General features: G+C 47.9%; 1 protein-coding gene across 1 annotated transcript; it reads left to right on the top strand.

Moving 5' to 3' along the window:
* Positions 1–809: 809 nt before the first annotated feature.
* GP5 (glycoprotein V platelet) lies at positions 810–3,546 on the top strand (the record flags this gene model as incomplete). The annotated part of the gene is made up of 2 exons (XM_082654985.1): positions 810–855; positions 1,835–3,546. The coding sequence occupies exon 2, from the start codon at positions 1,837–1,839 to the stop codon at positions 3,544–3,546; it is 1,710 nt and encodes a 569-aa protein (XP_082511111.1). The 5' UTR covers positions 810–855; positions 1,835–1,836.
* Between the last annotated feature and the right edge of the window lie 19,029 nt (positions 3,547–22,575).

Genomic DNA, 22,575 nt, shown 5'->3' with positions numbered 1-22,575 from the left:
CACAATCATACATACTTTGCATATAGAAAAATGGTCAAAAGAACCCAAATTTCTCAGAAGATGAGGCACAACTGTCCCTTAGAAATATGAAAAGATGCTCAAGTTCATAATTCAACAGGGAAATGAAAAATTAAAACCATACCGAGACAATTATTTCACACGAATGGCAAAAATTAAATTTAAAAAATCAATTCCAAGGCGTGGGTGGAGATGTACGGGAACGGTCATACACAGCAGGTGGCAGCATACATTGGCACAACTACTTTGCAAAGCAGTTTGACATCCCTATGTTCAATTGAACATGTGGACACCCTTCCTTCAACCCAGCAAGGCCATTATGGAACATATTTGAGAATGTTTTTAGCTTTACTACTCCTAAAATGAAAAAAAAAAAAAAATGAGTAGGGCACTTGAGAATGTCCTTAGCCTTATTCCTAAAAGGGGGAGAGGGGAACTGGAGTAGAACTGGAGCGAAACGGCAGAAAAAGGAACACCCAAAGGAAGTGTAGTCCAACCAGGGGGGCGGTTGCTGCAGTGGCCCAGCTGTGTCACTACTGGACACACATCACAGAGTCATATTGTGCCTCTGGGGAGAAACTGCTCTCCCTCCTGCTCTTATCATTCGGCTTTGGCCATAGGACTTGGGTGATATATGGTCTCTTTTTCAAAGTTTGAAGAGATTCGTCATTAAAAACCAGAATATGCCCTCTGAGATAGGGTCCTTAACGTGACTTTTATTCTGGGAAAGCCTTTATCCTCAGGATGCAAGGATACTTCCCTCTTCCTCTGGAAAGTGCCCGATCACATGCAAAGCTCTAAGCCTTTCAGTTGCTTTGGGGTGCAGCAGCATTTCAGGTAAGGCCAAATATTTTAAAAATTAGTATGGGCAACTGGAGGGCTCGGTTAGTCTGTACGGATAAGAAATAAAATTTAGTACAAGAAGCAATTCGTTTAAAATTACGTGTAGGAAACATTGTTTTGGCCGATTAGTATTGCTGTATTTCACAGATAATTCAGTGCCACGAGTACTCATTTTTATTTAAGCATCTTAGAAGTGATAGCTCCTTATTTATGGCTCAATCAGAGATACTACTCTCAAATTCTAGCTCTGGGACCCTGGTTAAGTTACTTAACCTTTCTGTGCCTTAGTTGCGTCATCCTTTAATTGGGGATAATATTAGTACCTAACTCATAGGGTTATTGTAAGGATTAAGTGAATTAATTTAAATAAAGTGCTGAGAACAATGCGTGGTGTAAAGTGATAGGTACTATTACCTACTTTTCTCAGTGTGGTTCACTATGATGGGGTGGTCCTGTTTTAGAGTAAGTTGGCACTGAAGATACAGCATGACTGTGATAAAAGGAATCAGGTGATGGTCGCTGCTGTTTTAACAGACTTTGCTGTTCCCTTCAGGGCTGTAGGTCATAGCCACCCCAGGCTAAGTCATGAAGTCAGGAGCAGGGCTATGTTCACAATGCACACTGCTCTGTGATGTCTGTGAGCTTGACTGTGAGAAAGATTATTTTAATTAGTTCTCTCTATGTAAAGGTTTAAAGGTGTTGACTTTTCCATAGCTTGAAAACGCTTTCATTTCAACGATTTGAACTAAGAGTGGAAAATCAGTAAAACGAACGAGGCCTCGTAGTGTAGAATGAACGTCTTTTCACCACCCAGGAAAATCAGCACTCCTAAGAGGGAGACTTAACTTGTACTTGGGTAACATTCAAAGTCAGTGGTAATCCTGGCGAAAGGATCATGCAGGGTTACAAGACTGAAATTCGAGCGTTTGTCCTTTGTGTGCTGCCCACAGATCTGCCGCGGTCGCCTTTCCAGACATGCTGAGGAGCGCTCTGCTGTGCGCCGCGCTCGGGCTCCTGCGCGCCCAGCCCTTCCCCTGCCCACCCACCTGCAGGTGCATTTTCCGCGACGCCGCGCAGTGCTCGCAGGGTAGCGTGGCGCGCATCGCGGCGCTCGGCTTGCCCACCAACCTTACGCACATCCTGCTTTTCCGAATGGGCCCCGGCGCCTTGCTGAACAGCAGCTTCAGTGGCATGACCGTCCTGCAGCGCCTAATGCTGTCCGACACCCACGTTTCGGCCATTGCTCCCGGCACTTTCAACGATCTGATAAAACTTAAAACCCTGAGGTTATCGCACAACAAGATCACTCATCTTCCAGGCGCGCTGTTGGATAAGCTGGTGCTCTTGGAACAGTTGTTTCTGGACGGCAATGAACTAAAGAGCCTTGACCAAAACATGTTTCAGAAACTGGTTAACCTGCAGGAGCTCTTTTTGAACCAAAACCAACTCGCTTTCCTCCCTGCTAGCCTCTTCACACACCTGGGGAACCTGAAATTTTTGGATTTATCGGGAAATAATTTGACCCACCTGCCCGAGGGATTGTTTGGGGTCCAGGTTAAGCTTGAGAAGCTTCTGCTCCACTCGAACCAGCTCGTGTCTCTGGATTCGGGGCTGTTGGATAGCCTGCGCGCCCTGATGGAGCTGCAGCTCGACAGAAATCACATCCGTTCCGTCGCACCCGGCGCCTTCGACCGTCTGCGAAGCCTGAGCTCTTTGACTCTTTCCAGAAACCGCCTCGAGTTTCTGCCCTCTGCCCTCTTTCTTCATTCGCACAATTTGACCTACCTGACACTGTTCGAGAACCCGCTGGAGGAACTCCCCGAGGTGCTCTTCGGGGTGATGGGCGGCCTGCGGGAGCTGTGGCTGAACGCCACCCAGCTGCGCACCCTGCCTGCCGCCGCCTTTCGCAACCTGAGCGGCCTGCGGGTCCTGGGGGTGACGCTGAGCCCGCGGCTGAGCGCGCTCCCGGAGGACGCCTTTCGGGGCCTCGGCGAGCTGCGGGTGCTCGCCCTGCGCTCCACCGGCCTGGCTTCCCTCCCCGCCGGCTTGCTCCGCGGCCTCGGCGGGCTGCGCCACTTGTCGCTGCGCCGCAACCGGCTGCGGACCCTGCCCCGCGAGCTCTTCCGCAACCTCAGCAGCCTGGAGGAGGTCCAGCTTGACCACAATCAGCTTGAGACACTGCCCGGAGACGTTTTTGAGGCTCTGCCCCGGCTGGCGAAGGTCCTGCTGGGGCACAATCCCTGGCGCTGCGACTGTGGCCTGGGGCCGTTCCTGGCGTGGCTGCGGCGGCACGCGGGCCTCGTGGGTCGAGCCGAGGCCCCGCTGTGTCACGGCCCCGGGCCGCACGCCGGCCTGTCGCTCTGGGCCCTGCCCCTCGGCGACCCCGGCTGCCCGCGCCCCGGGAGCACGCCTTCCCGCCGCCTTGCCCTCGGCTCTTCCGAAGGCCCCCAGCAGCCCACCCTGCCCGCCGCCCCTGCCCGCGCTTCCTTGGGACCCAAGCGCTCCGAGTCCTGGGCGTGGGCCCGGCCGGTGGCCGAAGGCAAAAGTCAGGACCAGAGCCTGTTCTGGGGTCTCTATTTTCTGCTTTTAGCTGCTCAGGCCATAATAACCGGGATCATAGTGTTTGCGATGATTCGACTCGGCAGGCTCTTTCGGAAATTAATCAGAGAGAGAGCTCTGGTTTGAGGCAATGGTAAAACCTTGCAATTAATTAAAACGTGACCAGGGTATTGTCAGACGTGGCTCTGGAGAGAGTCCCGACGGGCTGCCGCTGTCTTCCTCCTGCTTCCTCTTCCTCTTCTCCCATCTCCCTCCCTCCCTCTCTCCCTCTCTCCCTCTCTTCCTCTCTCCCTCTCTCCCTCTCTCTTCCCCTTTCAGTCTCACCTCCCATTCCCGCCCCCGCCCCATACCATTTACAGTCAGAAATTGTGGCTGCCTGCTGTGCCTTTGTCTCCTCCGTCGTGTGCATCAGGGCGCGCGGGCAGTGAAGGCCCCTCCCAGTGCCCGCCGTGCCGGCAGGAAGGAGGGTTCTCTCCACTGTTTTCGGAGGGAAGGTGCAAAGGAGGCAGCCACCTTCGGTCCAGGGCCCGCCTCCCGCACCTGGCAGGTGTCTGGTAAATGTTTGTGAAATGAATGAATAACATGAATACAGGGGAATCCAGTGATAATGGCTTTTCCTAGCGGAGAAGATGGAGTGCTCGCTTTATCTACTTTTATTTGAAAAGCAGAATTCTTCCAGTTCTTGGACTTCCCTGGTGGCGCGGTGGTTAAGAATCCGCCTGCCAATGCAGGGTACACGGGTTCAAGCCCTGGTCTGGGAAGATCCCACATGCCGCGGAGCACCTAAGCCCGTGAGCCACAACTACTGAGCCTGCGCTCTAGAGCCCGTGAGCCACAACTACTGTAGCCCGCGCGCCTAGAGCCTGTGCTCCACAACAAGACAAGCCACCACAATGAGAAGCCTGCGCACGGCAAGGACGAGTAGCCCCCGCTCGCCACAACTAGAGAAAACCCGCACGCAGCAACGAAGACCAAACACAGCCAAAAATAAATAAATAAACAAATTTATCTTAAAAGAACTTTTCAAAACAAAAAAAAGAATTTTTCCAGTTCTTTTTCTGTCCTGTTTCTTCTCACTTTATGTATGTCTGACCTGTGGGGTTTTGGGGAGAGCGCTGAACTCCATCCACACAAAAGTATATTTTCAGAGCAGGTCCGCTGTGTGATAGGCTGAGAGAGAGAAAACCCAGCCTTCCCTCTGGGAGCTCGGTGCCCTGAGCAGAGCCCTTACAGCAGGGTCCGGGCTGAGCGCCGAGGAGCGGGGGAGGGGCGGGCATGAGAGCAGGTGGGACGGGGGTTAGGGGAGGAGCGGGGACGTTCGGGAGGTCTAAGTGTGGGGCTGGGAGCGCCCAGTGTCCACGGATGCGTGCCCGTGAAGCGCTGCTCTGCTTGTTCACGGGGCCTGTGAGTTACTACTTGCTTCCTACAGGGGTGAAGACTGTCATTTTGACACTGGGTTGGTTTTCATTTCCTGAAACTAAACGCTACCTCATTTCACAAGCATTTACGGAGCACCTGACAGTGACAGGTGTTCATGAATGTAATGATAAGCTTGGGTTTTAGTTTATTATGCTCGGATCACGTTCTCATTTATTACAATTGAAGGCAGTAAAACTCTTGTTGCTTTCATTGGGTGTCTGCTTGTGAGAAGCAGTGGTTAAAACGCAGGCTGGAGAGTCGGAAGGGTTCAGATCCCACCTAACTAACTCCATAGGACTGTGGGCAAGGCACCTGAATTCTCAAAGCCTTGGTTTCCTCAAAGGTATAAATAGTACGTGCCTCTTAGAGTTGTTGTGAGAACTAAAGGCAATAAAGCATCTGATGACAGCCCAGTGCCCTGCACACAGTAAATGCTCAGTAAATGGTAGCTCTTATTATTAAAGGGCAAGCAATTATTACTGCTGTCATCATTTCAAAAGAAGAGCTTTGAGCTGTTCCCCCGCCCACCATGTATATAAAGATGAGAGCAAACATCCTCAAACTGGAGATAACATTCAAGTTAGTCTTCACTTGTGGGTGGTCTCAGCCCTGTGTGGTCAGGCTCTGTGCTCAGGGTCCAGAGAAATAGGTCCTCCAACAACCACTGGATGTGGAGCAGAAAGAGCTGGGCTCCTGGCATTGTAGGTGCACTTCTCTTTCAAGGCCAAGTTCACATGTCTCCTCCTGGAGAAGTCTTCCCTGACTGTCCTAGCAGATTAAAGCGTTCCCTTCTGTGGGCCCCCGTCTCAGGCTCTCTGGCACTAGGCACCCTCCCACTCCAACTGGTTCTGCTCACCCTTCGCTCCAGGGGTTGCGTGTGTGTTTATGTGCCTCCTTGGCTTATTTATTTACATTGCTGCAAATTTTGAAACTACCTACAGCATGAAACTCATCCTCTGCCTATAGCATTCTTCAACTCTTCTGGGCTAACACATTTTTGAGATTTAGCCACATGAAGCATGTGGCTCTAGTTCATTCATTTTAGTAGCTACATAATATTCTATTGAATGAATATACCACAGTTTATCTGTTCTCTTGTTGATGGACATTTACTCCCAGTGTTTTTTCTTTTCTTTTTATGGCCCATTACTCTACATCCTCACCACCTCTTGATAATGTCAGAATTTTTAATTTTTGTCAATCTGATAGGTAGGAAATTGTATTTCATTGTTGTTTTATCTTATATTTCCCTGATAACTAGTGAAGTTGAACTTATTTTTAAATGTCTATTGAACGTTCAGATTTATTCTTAGAATTATCTGTGCATATCTGTCAACCAACTTATAATGGGGCATTTTGTCTTTTTGGTATTGATTTCTAGGAACTCTTTACATATCCTGGACACTAATCTTCTGTAAATTATATGCTTTGCAGGTACCTTTTTTCTGTTCTTATTTCACTTTATTCATACTATCTTTTGGGGAGCAGAAACTTTAATTTTAATTTAGTCAAGTTTAACAATAAAACTTTATAGTTTGGGCTTTTGAAAAAAAACTCTTGTCTTAAGAAAATCTTCCTGGGGCTTCCCTGGTGGCGCAGTGGTTAAGAATCCTGCTGCTAGTGCAGGGGACCTGGGTTCGAGCCCTTGTCTGGAAAGATCCCACGTGCCAAGGAGCAACTAAGCCCGGGTGCCAGAGCTACTGAGCCTGCACTCTAGAGCCTGCGAGCCACAACTACTGAAGCCTGCAAGACTAGAGCCCATGCTCCACAACAAGAGAAGCCACCGCAATGAGAATTGAGAAGACTTCACACCTCAAGGAAGAGTAGCCCCCGCTCGCTGCAGCTAGAGAAAGCCTGTGCGCGGCAATGAAGACCCAACGCAGCCAAAAATAAGTAAATAAAATGGATCAATTTATATATAAAAAAAGAAAATCTTCCTACTCTCAAGCCATGAAACTACTCTCCTTTATTTTCTTCTAAACGTTGTAAAGTTTTTCGCATTTAGATCTTTAGTCCACATGGCATTATTTTAGTATACGGTGAGATGTAGGGAGCCGACTGTATTTTTTGCAAACATACATCCTATTGTCCCAGACCATTAATCACACAGTCCATTCTCTCCCCGCTGGTTTGCAAAGCTGTCATTTATCAAGTTTCCTTATATGCATGGGTTGGTTTCTGGGTCCTGTAGCCTAAACCATTGGCCTATGTATCTAGTCTTATACTCACTGTCTTCATTGTTGTAGCTCTGATAATTCTCGGTAGAATCACCACCCCACCTTGTTTATCATCAGAAAAGTTTCATCTATTCTGGGCCCTTGGCAGTTCTATGCATATTTTAAGGTCAGCATGTCAAGCTCCACTGAGAAACCCTGCTGGAATTCTGATAGGCAACTGGCATCCCCCAGATCGAGTGTTCAAGAGAGAGATATCAAGACAGAAGCCAGTGTCTTTTATAGCTTAGCCTTGCTAGCCACATTTCGTCAGTTCCTCAGTAACCTACTGGTATACGCAGGTCAGCCTCGTCAGGGCACCAGCTGGAGTGAGAACACCCGGAGGCAGGGATCACCGGGGCCATGTTGGAGCCTGGCTACCATGGGTGTGTAAGTTTGTGTGGTTTACTCTTAACTACTGATTTAATTTCAATGGTCATAAATCTGTTCAATTTTCTGTTTCCTCACTTTTGTTACATTATATTTTTTTTGTTTTTTGTTTTTTGTGGTATGCGGGCCTCTCACTGTCGTGGCCTCTCCCGTTGCGGAGCACAGGCTCCGGACTCACAGGCTCAGCGGCCATGGCTCACGGGCCCAGCCGCTCCGCGGCATGTGGGATCCTCCCAGACCGGGGCAGGAACCCGTGTCCCCTGCATCGGCAGGCGGACTCTCAACCACTGCGCCACCAGGGAAGCCCACATTATATATTTTTAAGGAAATTGTTCATTTTGTCCCCACATTTTCAAATTTGTTAGCCTAACATTTTCCATAATATTTAATTTCTCTGTTGTATCTGTTGTTGTCGTCCCCCTTTTATTCATTCTTAATATTGTTTATATCCATCTTCTTTTTTTTCTAGATAAACTTCACGAGTGTTTTTTCTATTTTCCTACTTTTACTGAGAACAGACTTGGGGTTTTGCTGCTCCTCTCTACTGTATCATTGTTTTCTATTTCATTCATTGTTGGCTTTATTATTTCCTTCCTCCATTTCCTTTGAGTCTATTTAGTTGTTTTTCTCTGCATGACTTCTTAGGTCAGATACTTAGCCCATTAATTTTCACTCTTTCTTCTTTTTCGGGGTGTAAATTTCCCTTAAGGACTGTGTCGAGGTTGATGACTTTTATGTTCTCTTACTGTAATTAACATTTTGGTGGTTGCTGAAAATGAATAAAAAGGAGTTGATGTTATTGTTTCTTTGGAAATATGGTTTACTATAGCGTCAAGTAGTACATTGTAACTACATTTCCTTTCTAACACTTCCTTCATCTTTCTAGAATTTGTGGAAACCGCCCTGGACCTCTACCCAGCTGCCTCTGGGAACTCCTCTCCATGGCTTTCATTGGTTGCATCCACTATCTCCTAAATTCCATGTCTTCCTCTTTCTAGTGTGCTCTCCCATCTTACAACTTCCTAGGAGAAGGGATACAGAGGGTATCCTTTTTTCTGAGTCCTTACCTGAAATTTTCTTTATTCTCCCCTCATACTTGGTTGCTAGTTTAGCTGGGAATAGAATTCTACATTCAAATTGTCTTTTGCACCAAGATTACTGGTAAGAATTCATTGTCATTATTTACAGCTGACTCATTTTTTTCTTTTTGGGAGCCTTTAAGATCTTCTCTATGTCTTTTGTGTTCTGCTGTCACTATGATGTGCTATGTATTCCTCTTTATTTCATTCACACAGCTGGAAACATCCAGGGTCCTCTGGAGACTTATGTCCTTAAGTTTTGTGAAATTATCATACACTACTTCCTTGATAATTTTTTGCCTTTTAATCCTTTATTTATTTATTTATTTATTTTTATCTTCTCTTGTGTCTTGTCTTTGAAATCTCTCCTACTTTCCGGAGACTTCTCAACTCTGTCTGCCAATACTTTAATTAACATTTTAATTTCTGCAGTTGTATTTTTAATTTCTGTGGTGCCTGTTCTTTACTTGTTCCTTTTTATAGATTCTTACTCTTGTTTAATAGATGCAGTCTCTTTTGGATTTCTCTTAGGATGCTAGGGTTTAAAATTTTGTAGTTTTTAAAGTTACCTTTTCCTTTCTGAGCTATGTCTATTTTCTCTGGGATTTGTCGTTGATTGTTGTTTGCTTCCCTTAAATCCATGGTTGTTGGCTCATATTTTAAAAGGGAGGCAATAAAAGTCACTATCAGAGAGCTCTGTACACATGGCAAGTTTCATGTTTGGGTTCTGGGGTAGCAGGCTGAGTATTATACTGGGAACCTCTACAAGCCAGAATGTTCGTGGAGGGTTGTTTTCTCTAGAACATTGTAATTTAAAAAAATAACTTGTTTGTTTTCCTAGGTGTGGGAGCAAAGGCAAATGTTCTATATAGTAGCTTTCAAATGACGCCCTGGTTTTTACTCCCCGTCTCACACACGCCTGTCCTGCATTGTACCTGGTGTAATCAATTTTCAAACCTCTCTGGGGCTCTGTTAAGAAAATGAGATCTCTCTGCTCAGCTACCTTCAACTGTTCTGTTCCATAAATATGTTGAAATCTCTAGTCCAGTGATAATCCTCTTCCCTTCCCTGTGATGTAGTGGGCTTATCATTTCAATTCCTTTGTTACCATCTAAGTGGGGTCCTTGGAGGGAGAGGAGATAATTGGGGACAAGCAATTTGCATGTTTAACTGCAAGTCTTTCCATTTCTATTCTCCAAGTTTCCAGTCTCTCTGCACCACCAACCCCCCCACCCCACCCCAGCATGTTGTAATTGGCTTCTCTTTCTGGAACAACTGCAGGTTGGGCTCTGAATCTCTGCTGACATGGGGACTGACCAAGTTTGTTTTGGGAGAAGTCACTTTGGGCTTCCCAGCTTTTAAAAATCACCATTACTACCAGGGCGTGCCGAAGGCAGGGAGACTCCAGGACTGGCTGTGCAGTAGCTGTGCCCACCCTCATTAGGCATCTGGAATGTTACAAGATGATTTCATCGCATCATGAAGAGACAAGCATTAATTGAATTCAGTGGCTGGATCCAGGGTACTGGGGAGGCTGAGATGCCCAGGGGGAAAGACAATGAACAGCTTCTTCCCAGTGACACTCTTCCTCCATTCCCTTCCACCTCTCTGTTGATGCTTCCAGGTGCTTCCTGGCTTTTATTACCCCAACACAGATACTGATATTTTCAAGTCCACTGCTTGGGATGGTTTTGTGTTCCAGCTGCTGCCGCATTCAACCAAACTTTATTAAATATATAATACATGCCTGGTACCATGAAATCAATTTTCCTAACCTTTACAACTGTCCTGGGAGGTAGCATTTATTATCCCATTTTATCAATGAGAAAACTGAGGTCCAGAGTGGAGCAGTAATGTACCTAAGGTTATGATCAGCAGAGCTGTCTGTGAGCTCAAGCCAGAGCTGGCTCCTGGCTTCTGGCCTAGACTATTCCAAGCCCCCTCCCCCACTGCTTCTCCTGGTGTGGACGGGTTACCTGCTCAAACCAGGACCTACTGATCGGGGGAGGCAAGCACCAGGAGGACACTCATTCGTGGTGGTAGACATCCTGACCTCAGCATTCTAGTCCCTTAAGTCTATTAAGGGCTACCGAGAGCTGAGAGTTATTTGTAGGGGCTTTGGTTGCTAAGAAGGAGAAAAGAAGAGAGAATAAAGAGAGAGAAAGAGGGAAGAAAAAAGGCTGGGAGAGAGGTAGTTGAGAGGGGAAGGGAACGAGAGGAAGGAGGTAGAAATCCAAGGGCAGGTCATTCTGACAGTGGCTGTGAGCATGGCCCTGACCCAGCAGGAGCTGTCCAGAGCCCACGGGAGGCACCGTTGTGTGGTGGGAAAGACAGAGAGTTGGTCTGAGGTATGGGTCTGAGCAATGCCACTGACTGAGTTTCCGCATCCTCCTGGGGTGGTGTAGGAGTCAAATGGATGTAAAAGTGCACTGTACGCTGGAGCTCTGTCCCGAAGGGTCCCCTGTTTTTGGCACACCGTGGGGGCAGGGTGGTTCTCGATCTACCACCTCCGCATCCCGGAGCCAAACCCAGAACAGTCCCACTTGGCACAAAGAAGACCCACAAATGCAAAACATCAACAGAAGGTGCAAAGAGATAAAGGGATGCAGGATGTGTTTTCTGCACAAGTCTTTCCCGTGATCCTGTCTTCCCTCCACAGGCCCCGCAGCCCAGAGCTCCCACGCTCTCCCCTTAACCGCCACAGCAGGAGCTGCCAGATTGAGGCCTGCCAGAACCCCAGCTTGACAGAAGGCAGAGAGTTGGGCCTCTTCCCTGGCTCCAATCCCCTAGCAATTCATGGCCACAGTGACATCAAAAGAGAAACAGAAAATGTCGCTATTTCTGAGTTTTTGCCCCCTTCAAGCTCAAGGTCAAAGTCAACCTCAGTTTAAACTCTTTTGAGTTGATTTGTAGGACAGGAGTAGAGTAGATGGCATCAGTGAAACTCTGCAGCCCACCCAGCTCTGGGAATGCTATCATTCTAATAAGGTATTGGCCCGATGACCTGCCCAGGAGCATTTAGGTGGAACACAGTCTATCTGAAGATGAACCTCAGAGAACCTCCTGGCTGCCTCAGACCCCTGTGTGCCATGACCCTCCCACTGCCCAGCATCCTTTCTGGTTCAATTAAAGTAACTCCTGGGCACCATAAGATCTGTTAACACTTCCAGTGATGATGAAAATGTCAGGGTCCTCTGTTCAGATCTGTCAATAGGAAGAAACAAGCTGCCTTGACAGGTAATGTATCACACAACCCTAGAGGCAATCAGGCTCTTTCTGGAAAAGAAAAAAGAAAAGCAATCTAAAAAAAGTTGGGGAAGGGCACAAAAACTAGCCAGGCTATCCTGTCCCCATGCCTTGTGCAAGCACATTTTTGTAAATCTCTTTTCCCTTTTATGCCAGGGTGCTCCTGCGAAACTACAAAGCCGTAAAGGACCCACTCCCACAGGCAGAGTTAGTTGTTCTCTGTGGAACATAATGGCCCAAATAGCGGCCACCAAAGATGTCCATGTTTTAGTCCCCTATGAATGTGTGAATAGGTTACCTTCCACGGCAAAAGGGACTCTGCAGAAGTGATTAGGTTTAGGACCTTGAGATGGGAAGACTATCCAGGTGAGCCCAATGTAATCACAAGGGTTCTTATAAGTGAAAAGAGGCAGGAGGCTGGAGAGAGATTTGAAGATGTGACAATGATGCTATTGGCTTTGAAGATGGAGAAAGGGGGCCATGAGCCAAGGAATGCGGGCAGCCTTCAGAAGTTGGAAAAGGCGAGGAAGTGGATCCTCTCCTAGTTCCTCCTGAAGGAACCCAGCCCTGCTGACACCTTGATTTTAGTCCAGTGAGACCCATTTTGGGTTGGTGGTCATTTGGTATAAGAGCAACAGGAAACCAACTTTTCCCACTTCCATGCCTCAATTTCAGCATCTAGCACATTTTACTATAATTCTACGTGTATGGATCTGCTCAACTGGGCTCCTTGGGGTCAAAGCTATACATTAAGTAGCCTCTCTGTCATGGTGCTACTGTGCTCAGAGTTAGCTCTCCTGAATGAATATGTCATATCTACGCTGGCCCGCAGAATCAGACCTGACAGAGGTCAGCCGCGGCCCATGCTGTGCTATTAAGGGAGCTCACCTTTGACCCCACTGCCTTTAGAGAGTTCAATGTTCTTCCTTTTTAAGGTTTTGTAAAGTCGGGATTTGCCACACATTTAATTATGAGCGCAGGTTCCCATAACTGTTCTCTGAGCAAGTGTGGCCTTCGTGTGTGTCTCTCTGAAGCTTGGAACAGAGGGTCTAAACCCGAGGTAACAGGAAGGAGAAAGGGCACGTGGATGAGGTCTCTAGGAGGGTGCTTTGAGATGTTGACCTTCACCTTGAATGTTATGTTCAATCCTGGGGAGCCAGGATTCATAATTAACCTAGTAGAGAGGGTGTAGAAGAAAATGACTAGGGTGAAGGGTGGGAGGGAGAGCTGATGAAGGGCTGGAACCCAGTCACGGGGAAGCTGGTTGAGAGAACCGGGGTGTTCAGCCCGGAAAGGAGAGGATTTGGGGGGCTGATCGCTGTGTTTAGCCAGCTCAAGGGTTGGTATGGGGAAGAGGAAGGGAGTTGGTCCATGGGGTCTCAAGAGACAGAACGAGGCCCACTTGGCAGGAAACACAGGGTGGGTGGTGGAGGAGACGCTTGGTCCCAGGGTTGGCGTGGCCATCACGTGGGACCACGAGCTGTCTCTGTGAGCTCCTCAAGCTGTGCCCGTGCAGCCCCGAGATGGAAGGAATTCCAGTGTTTGATGGAGACGGATGTGAGGCTGCTACGTGCCCTTTAAGGCCCCTTCTCCCTCACACGGCCTGTGAGTACTCGACCCTGCCCTGGGTTGAACTGGGTGGATATGGGTGTACCCTGCTGCCCAGACTCTGGCCGCTGGAGACACTGGCCGTGGCCTTGTTGAGCTGATCTGCACAGAGAGGAAGAGCAATTTGCAGGCTCTGTGTCAGCTCGGGTCCTTAATGCCCTGGGGTCAATCCACATCCTCAAACATAAAACCAGCCATCCCAACAGCAGGCTTTTTGCAGTTTGCTCTTTCCGGGGAGGAGACCTCTCACTGGCCAGCAGGGCCTCCCAGGGGTTTATATTCCCAGATTGCTTTGGAAAAGCTCAATCCTAGGTTCCCACACAGTCCTTAGTGGGCTGGTCCCCGGCCAAAGTGTGTGTCTGCTTTTCTCCCCTCTTTCTATGCCTCTTCTAGATACCCAGCCCCCCCGCCTAGGGATCAGGTCCTCACTCTGCTACTGACCAGCTATGTGACTGTAAGTGAGTTCTTTTCCCTCCTTGGACTGTAGTGTCCGCATCTGTAAAATGGGGGTCTGGACCAGGAGGTCACTCCCACTCTGATGCTACAGAAACCCAGAGTCTAGGACCTGAAAAAAATCACTTCCCTTCCTTGTACATTTACCTCTGTCCTTTCAAAGACACATCCCTGTCCCCTCCTCCCCGCCCACCTCAGGCTGCCCTTGAATGACTGACCCTGCTCGTCTCCCTCCTAACACTTAATCAGCTACAGAAAGGGCCTTTTCCCAGAACGAGTGGAGAACCAGTCTAAGTGCCTGTCCAGGTGTCCCCGTGCCCATGTTTGTTCCTACTGCCGGCACCGCACTTTGTAGGAACGCATTTTGGCTGGTGGTGCTCATGACTCGTGGTTGGAGGGCACCCTGGCGAGGCCCCCTCCGAGCCCCAGGTTCAGTCCATGCTGTGGTGGAGTCCAAGGCTCCCCGCTAACTAGGAACACAGCAGCAGCTACCTGCTGCCCAGTCCCTGCCCACAGAGAGAAGGCGCATCCTCTGGCACGAAGCCTGGACTCTCACTCATCCTGTGCGACGGCCAGACATCCCCTGGGTTATCGTGGCCCTGCTCCTACGCCCGCCGCCGACGGCTGGGAGTAGACGTTCTTGGAACCATCATGGTGAGACATGGGTGAGAAAGTGCTTTGTGATTTGAAGAGCTCCATGTGAGGAATGACTACATCTGGGAGGTCCACTGGGCACCCATGGGACAGTGCGGTAGGGCCTCCCCAGGACTTGGGTTCTCCCTGGTAGCATCTGGGGAGGCGTGTTAGCTCAGCAGATGCTACTGTACGTAGGCTTAGACGTGTTGAGTCAGGTGCTTCCTGGAAAAAGAGTGTGACCCAGAACAAGAGCAAGACAGAGAGAGAGAGAGAGAGAGAGAGAGACGGAGAGACAGAGAGAGTGAGAGTACGCGTGGACCCCATCTTGGCTGTGCCCCTCACTGCACGGCCCTCGGCAAGTTCTCCTTCTCTCTAAAATCAGTTCCTTCAACTGTAAAGGGAGAAGGTTGCTTTCAATGCCAGACATCCACACGCCCCCTATCGGTGAAGCTCTGTGAACTCAAGCCTCTTCTTCGCCTCCTTGGGACTCCTGGACCGCACAGCTCCTGAGCTGTCACCAAGGCTGAGGCAGTAGGGAGACCAGAGTGGTCTGGGTAGCTCAGTGGTTGGAGGAGGGAGCCAGTGGGGCCATGGAGATCCCTGCTTGGGCTGCATCCTCCACAGGCCTCCCTCACCGAGCAGGAGTCAGGGGGAGAAGCGAGGCTGATTCCCAGGGGCCCGCCCGCAGGGTGGATGGTACGGCTTCCCGGGCACATCATTCTCCTGACAGGCCTGCAGTGCCAGCCTCTTAAACAGAGCCCAGCCCTTTGGACTTGGTTTATAGATTGAGTTATGGGACATCACATAAACGCCCAGTGGAAAGCCAGTTCCCGCATCTTCCTTTCTTCCTGAGGAATTCCCGCTTCTGCTCAGATTAACCAGGTGGTCCCTTTGTTGGGCATTTAAAGACTCTCCCTTTTAAAAACGCTTGATTTTAGAAGAAGTCAACTCGAAGATGGGCAGGTCTGGATTTTCTCGAGGGAAGCCCCGCACTTCAACACTTGGCCGAGAGAGCAGGGTCAGCCTCACGGCCCCTTGATGTTGTTTCGAAGCTCAGGTGAAAGGAGCAATATTTAGGGCGAGTTGCTGGAAAGAGAAGATGTGGGAAGTGGCTCATACGCTCCCCCAGGTACCCTAAAAGATGTCTCTCAGACAAGCCAGAGGTGTAGAGAGCTGTAAATGTATTTTAAAAATTCCCATCCATAAATCCATACAGAAAAGTGCATAAATCGCCTGTGTGCCTCTGGATGAATGATCACAAAATGAATTTTGAAGTATTCACTTTCAGTCGCATTCCTGAATACCTTTGAGTCCTTCACTTTTGTTTTTCCTCCTTCTTCCCTTCTTGCTTTTTTTTTTAACTAAAAATTTATTTTTCTTTTTGGCTGCCCCGAGCGGCATGTGGGAATCTTAGCTCCCTGACCAGGGATCGAACCCGTGCCTCCTGCAGTGGAAGTGCAGAGTCCTAACCACTGGACCGCCAGGGAAGTCCCCCTTCTTGCTTTTAACTTAGGTTATTTTGTTACATTTTATTTGAGCTACCTCAAATCCTTTCTGGAACCAGGAGGGATGAGAGTAAATACACAGAAAGATGAATGGGTTGATGGATGAAAACACGGTTCTCTGAGATGACTGGGAAGCTGATCCACCCAGAGCCACCAGTCCTGAGGGCCATGACTCCATCCTAGACATGAGGAAATGCCTCCCAGCAGGGATGGGGTGGTGATTTTAGCAGGGGAGAGCCCAGGGTCATCCTTGTTCTGCCCTGACGCCAGCTCTCTCCTCCGCGTCACTTGTCACCTGGGTCGCCATCCATCCTGTTAACCACTTCCTGCCTACCTTCCAGGTTCCCAGTTGTAATAAGCACTATCACTGCATTCCTGTCTTCAAAATCCTCTGCTGTCAGCAGCAAAGCTTAGTCATTTCCCTTAATTTGCCAGCAGGGAAATGGCCGATGCCAGAGAAGACAGCCTGTCATTCCAAGGACTCAGGTGACAGCTCTGACAGTGGAACCCAGGCACCACGGTCATTTAGCCTTGTTTTCCCCTCAGAGCAATAACCACCAGCTTCATTTATGAGGAGCCGCAGCTCTTTCAGCTGTCTCATTTCTTATGCAAAGCCTGACCAGAAGGCAGTCTTCAGGAATAATATGTTGCTCCTCTGAAGAACAGAAACTAATAGTCAAAGGTGTGGTGTATGGGGCTTCCCTGGTGGCGCAGTGGTTGAGAGTCCGCTTGCCGATGCAGGAGACGCGGGTTCGTGCCCCGGTCCAGGAAGGTCCCACATGCCGCGCAGCGGCTGGGTCCGTGAGCCATGGCCGCTGAGCCTGCGCGTCCGGAGCCTGTGCTCCCCAACGGGAGAGGCCACAACAGTGAGAGGCCCGCGTACCGCAAAAAAATAAAAAGGTGTGGTGTAACGCAGAGAATGCTGGATTCTAATCCCAGCCTTTGACTGAGACTTCTCTAGAATTCAGTTTCCTTTTCTAGAAGAGCATAGATTTAAACTAGATGAAGTCTGGGCTCCTTTCCGGGCCCCACCCTCCTCCAACCCCTCCCCCAAAGCACATGGTTTGGGTGGGTAGTGGTGTGAGAACCCTGACCACTTTTAGGTGCCAAAAATGGTTCTGGATAATAACACATGTATAAGCAACTGTTTGAACAAAAGAAGAAACCCCAATTCCTTCTGATACCGATTTTATTTAGAAAACTTTGCTAGACATATCTTTTTTGGACAAGTCCTTAAAAAAGGGAATAGGAGCCAAAGGCCTGAGATGAACCTTGCTATGAGAATGTCTCACTTTCTGAACTGCAGATGCTGCAACCTTTCAAGGTACTGGATTGAATAAATGGCCTAAAAGCACAGGTTGGAGTTTTTCAAAGCAAATGAGGGGGCAGAATTACAGAGACCTCAGCTCAGGCAAGCCGTCTGAAGGGGCTCCAATCTGAAATGCTCTTTTCAGGCCTTTCGATGGAACTGAGTCGCTGAAGGCTCCAAGTGCAACGAAACCTCTGAAGGAGTTGGTCACAACTTATCCAGACCCAGCCCAGCCGATTTCCATCCTGCAAGAGCCGCTGCCCCCCAGCCCAGCCTGGGGAGGAGCCTGGGTCACTCTATGCACCTGTGCGGTGAGAGAACGCCAGAAAAACGTTTACCATTTATACGTAATAAATGATAATAATAACAATAATAATAAATAAAGCTGGAAGCTGTCGGGTCTGAGCACTGATGTGTGCGGTGGGCAGTGCAGAGTCAAGACAGTCTGAAATTAGTCAAGGCGAATGCAAATAAACTGTGAACAAAATTTGCCCACCTCCCTCCGTCACTTCCCTCCTCCCTCCCTCCTTCCTTTCTTCTCCTTTATCAGATGAGATGGGGGAAAAGTTATGATTTTTTTCATAGAATAACAGACTGTCATAAATAGTTAGCTCATGTAATGTCCCCACTTTATGGATGGGAAAACTGATACCCAGAAGGGGAAGTGACTTGCTAAGGTCCATGTTCTGGGCTCCCAGCTGTCGTCCATGCCTTTCTTGAACCTGTTTGTTTAGCTAACTGCGTTTTCTTGCTCCTTTTTGGGTTGTATACTGAGAGGAATCTGTAGAGAGTGTGCTGATCAAGGCAGGTTTCTCAGAGTGGGGAGCAGGGGAAGAACGAGGCTCCTTGGATTGCGCGCAGGTGCCCCTGTGTTTCTGTGCAAACTTCAGTCATCTAGGGCATTCAAAACAGACTTGTTCATTCATGTAATAATTAAGGAAAACACGGGCAGCTCTTACAGCGCTCATCTCTGACCTTTAATTAGGTGTGGTGACGCGCTGGAAGCTGCTCTAGCCGTGAGGACCATGAAGTTGCTAGTTTAATCATTTCAAAGGCTGCTCTGTTTTATGGTGGCATAAAATTTGGAAGTCTCATATTAAAATGTACAATTAAATGTAACTTGAATAAATTGCTTTAGGCCAAAGAGAACTTCTCCCTTCTTCCTGTGATCAGTCCTGTCCCCTTCCCACCCCCATCTGTTAACTGTCTATTTTCAAACTCCCTGAATCCCTTTGAGGTAACTAGATGATTGGGCTCTTTGAAAAACAGTGTTTAAAAAGACATTTGGCAAGCTTGCCGGAGTCAGTCTGTAGATTCAGAGATAGCTACTGGTTAGGCTCAAACTGTCCTTCCTGCTTGATTTGAGGCTGCTGGGACGAGAAAGCAGACTCTGAGGCCTCTTGGTCTACATGGGCTGGTCTCTTGATAAAGTAAATGAAACCATAACAACCACTACCCTTCCTGGTTTGCAGTCAGCTATGGAAAAAAGTCCAAAAAAGTCTCTCAGCCTGGCATACAAGGGCTTCACAATCCAGTTACCTATAAAAGCTCACACCCTCAAACAAGTACCCTTTCTTGCCTTTGGACCTTTGCTCACCCCATGGCCCTTGTCTGGAATGTCCACCCACCCCCTTCAAACCCTTTCAAAATCCCATTCATCCCTGAAAGCCCTGCATCCACCCTGCCATACCTTCCTTGATCTATCTCGGCTGGAGAACGGTCCCCTCCTCTGTCCCTTCTGGACACAATGCTTGCATGAGATCAGGACCTGTTTTTAGTTTGGGATGCTTTATGTTGGTTGTTTATGTGTCTCAGGCCCCTGAGACTGAGCTCTGAGGATGGGGGCTGAAGGTCATTCCAGTTGGTCTCTGCAGACAGTTTGTCCCTAGCAGAGCGCCTACCTGGAGCCCAGCTGATGGCCACAAAGGTTTGCGGGGACATTTGTCCATCTGGACTGTGAGCCTAGCCCATCTCTATGACCCTACCTGCATGACTCACTTAGGAAAACAGCATTTCACTTGGGGGCTGGTCCTAGGCAGTGGAGGTCCCTCCTGAGAAACACTGAGCCCTCCTCGCTCACAGGGGTTGGCATGGAGGATGAGGTCTTTAAAATATGAGGAATTTCAGGAATGTTTTCTTCATTATAAAAATCATTTCAGAAAATGTGGAAAAAGTATAAAAGACAAAATTATAGGGGAGGGAAAGATGGTTCTTATTCCCGTCACCTAGAGGCAGGCCAGTCTTCCTCCAAGGCTCAGACATGTCTGCTGGGCGAGGGGAGCTGAGTTCAGGCCAGAGCAGAGGGGTGGGTTCTGTGACCTGTCCGCGTCTGGGTGAACCAGGAACCAGCTCACTTAGACTGGGTTTCTGTGTTCTTTATTTCGGATAATGTTTTCAGAAAGGCTTAATTTTTAAGTTCATAGAAAAAACATTTCACCAGTTAAATAATCATCTTCAACTCTGTCTAGCATACCATTTTTAAGGTACACTTCAGTGGCATTAAGCATATTCATACGTAACCATCCATCTCCATCCATCTCTAGAACTTTTTAATTGTCCCAAACTGAAACTCTATACCCATCAAGCACTAGCTCCCCATTTCTCCCTCCCTCAGCCCCGGACAGCCACCATTCTACTTTCTGTCTCTGTGAATATGAATACTTTAGGCACTTCGTATAAGTTGTATCATACAGTATTTGCCCTTTTGGACACTTGGGTTGCTTCTCCCTTTCGGCTATTATGAATAATGCTGCTATTAACAAGGGTGTACACTTATCTATCTATATCTACCTATCTATCTATCTATATGTACATATACGTACATACACCTGGAAGTGGCATTGTTGGGTCATATGGTAATGCTATGTCAAATTTTTTAAATTTTTATTTTATATTGGAGTATAGTTGATTTACAATGTTGTGTTAGTTTCAGGTTTCTACAAAGTGACTCAGTTATACATATACATATATCTATTCTTTTTCAGATTCTCTTCCCATATAGGTTATTACAGAGCATTGACTAGAATTCCCTGGCTATGTTTAATTTTTGAGGAACCAACATACTGTTCTCCATAACAGTTGCACCATTTTACATTCTCACCAGCAGCACAACAGTGTTCCAATTTCTCCACATCCTCTTCAACATTTACTAGGTTCTATTTTGGGCATAGAAGCCATCCTAATGGGTGTGAAGTAATATCTTATTATGGTTTTGGTTTGCAATTCTCTGATGACTAGTGATGTTGAGCATCTATTCATGTGCTTATTGGCCATTTGTATATCTTCCTGGAGAAATGTACACTCAAGTTCTTTGCCTTTGTTTTAATTGGGTTGTTTGTTTGAAGATTGCTTTTTCACATGTGAAATCCTCTCTGCTCCCAGGCTTGACAACCTCTGACCAAACAGCCTCCTTGGGACACTCATGACTCAAAACACATCACCATCATCATCAGGAACAGAATTCTAGGATGAAAAACCATCTCATGACACCTGCCTTTGGAGAAACACCATTAATAACCTGGTATAGGTGGAGATGAGTCTGGGAGCTGTCACTGGGGATTTTAAGAAGGTGACTTTCAGAACGCTCCTACACTGCTGGTGGGAACGTAAATTGGTGCAGCCGCTATGGAGAACAGTATGGAGGTTCCTTAAAAAACTAAAAATAGAGCTACCATATGATCCAGCAATCCCACGGGCATATATCTAGACAAAACTCTAATTTGAAAAGATACATACACCCCTATGTTCATAGCAGCACTATTTACAATAGCCAAGACATGGAAACAACCTAAATGTCCATCAACAGAGGAACGGATAAAGAAGATGTGGTGTATATATATGCAATGGAATATTACTCAGCCATTAAAAAAAGAATGAAATAATGCCATTTGCAGCAACATGGATGGACCTAGAGATTACCATACTAAGTGAAGTAAGTCAGACAAAGACAAATATCATATGATATCATTTATATGTGGAATCTTAAAAAATGATACAAATGAGCTTATTTGTACAGAATAAGCTCAGACAGAAACACACTCACAGAAACAGACTCACAGACATAGAAACAGAAACAGACTCACAGACATAGAAAACAAAGTTACAGTTACCAAAAGGGAAAGGGTGGGGAGGGATAAGTTAGGAGTTTGGGATTCACAGATACACACTACTATATATAAAATAGATAAACAGTAAGGACCTACTGTATAGCACAGGGAACTGTATTCAGTATCTTGTAAAAAACTATGATGGAAAAGAAAAAAGAAGGTGACTTTCTGCTTGTTTGTTCCATTAATATTATTCTGCATATTTTAAGTGTTTCATTCTTCCCTCATGAGGCTGGTGTGCAATACTTTACATGGCCCAAATCATGCCACTTTGGGACAAGTAGGAAGATTAGAAAGTCATTTTTTCAGACTGCCCTTTTCCTGAGAAGTAAAAAGCAGACATCCTATAAGAAGAGGAGGGTGGGGAAGAGAGAAGGGCCCGCCCACCTACTGAGCAGCTACTGCCATCAGGACTGAGCTGGGCCCTTCACACATGATTTTTCTTCTCATCCTTTAATCAGTCATGTCAGGCAAGTTGCTACTGAGTTCACACACGGGGACAGGGAGGCTTGGAGAGGTGACGAACTCACCAAGGACCCAGCCAGAGACAGGTAAAGGTGGCAAGTGCCCCAGAAGCCTAAGCCCTTTCCGTGACAACAGGCACTTCTGCTCCTGGTGCTGGGACCACACCTGAATTTGGTGTCAGGAACCTGTTTCAAGAAAATATCGTTCGCTCTATCTCTTCACAATTCCTCCCTCTCTGCTGGACATTTCCACTCAACCTCTGACATGTTGAATCTTGTCACCCCAAAAGCCCGGTGTCCCCTCCAGGATGAGGCTTCTCTCCCATCCCTCGCTCCGGGACCCTGCCTCCTTCGCCTGCTCATTCTACTGCCCCCACAGCACCGCCACGCCCACGGGCTCCCCACCACCGCCACGCCCACGGACTCCCCACAGCACCGCCACGCCCACGGACTCCCCACAGCACTGCCACGCCCACGTGCTCCTCCGTCAGCCGCCACATTGTCGTAAACGCTACCCCACCCCTCAAACGCTGCATCATACTGCTCCTACCACCTCCCTCGCTGCTCTTTTTGGTCCCTGCAGTTGGCTACTCTGCCTTTGTCTGCCTCAGTAATATTGGGAAGCCCCAGGCTGCCTTTCTGAACCCTCTTTTTAGCTCACTCTGCACCCAGACCCGTTGAGAATCTGACGAAAGTCATGAGATTTTTTTTTTTCTCTAGAAAATCG

The sequence above is a fragment of the Grampus griseus genome (genome assembly GCF_964374135.1).
Source record: "Grampus griseus genome assembly, chromosome: 5".
Classification (NCBI taxonomy): Eukaryota; Metazoa; Chordata; class Mammalia; order Artiodactyla; family Delphinidae; genus Grampus; species Grampus griseus.
The sequence above is the reverse complement of the archived record's forward strand: the minus strand, read 5'-3'. Positions and strand labels throughout refer to the sequence as shown.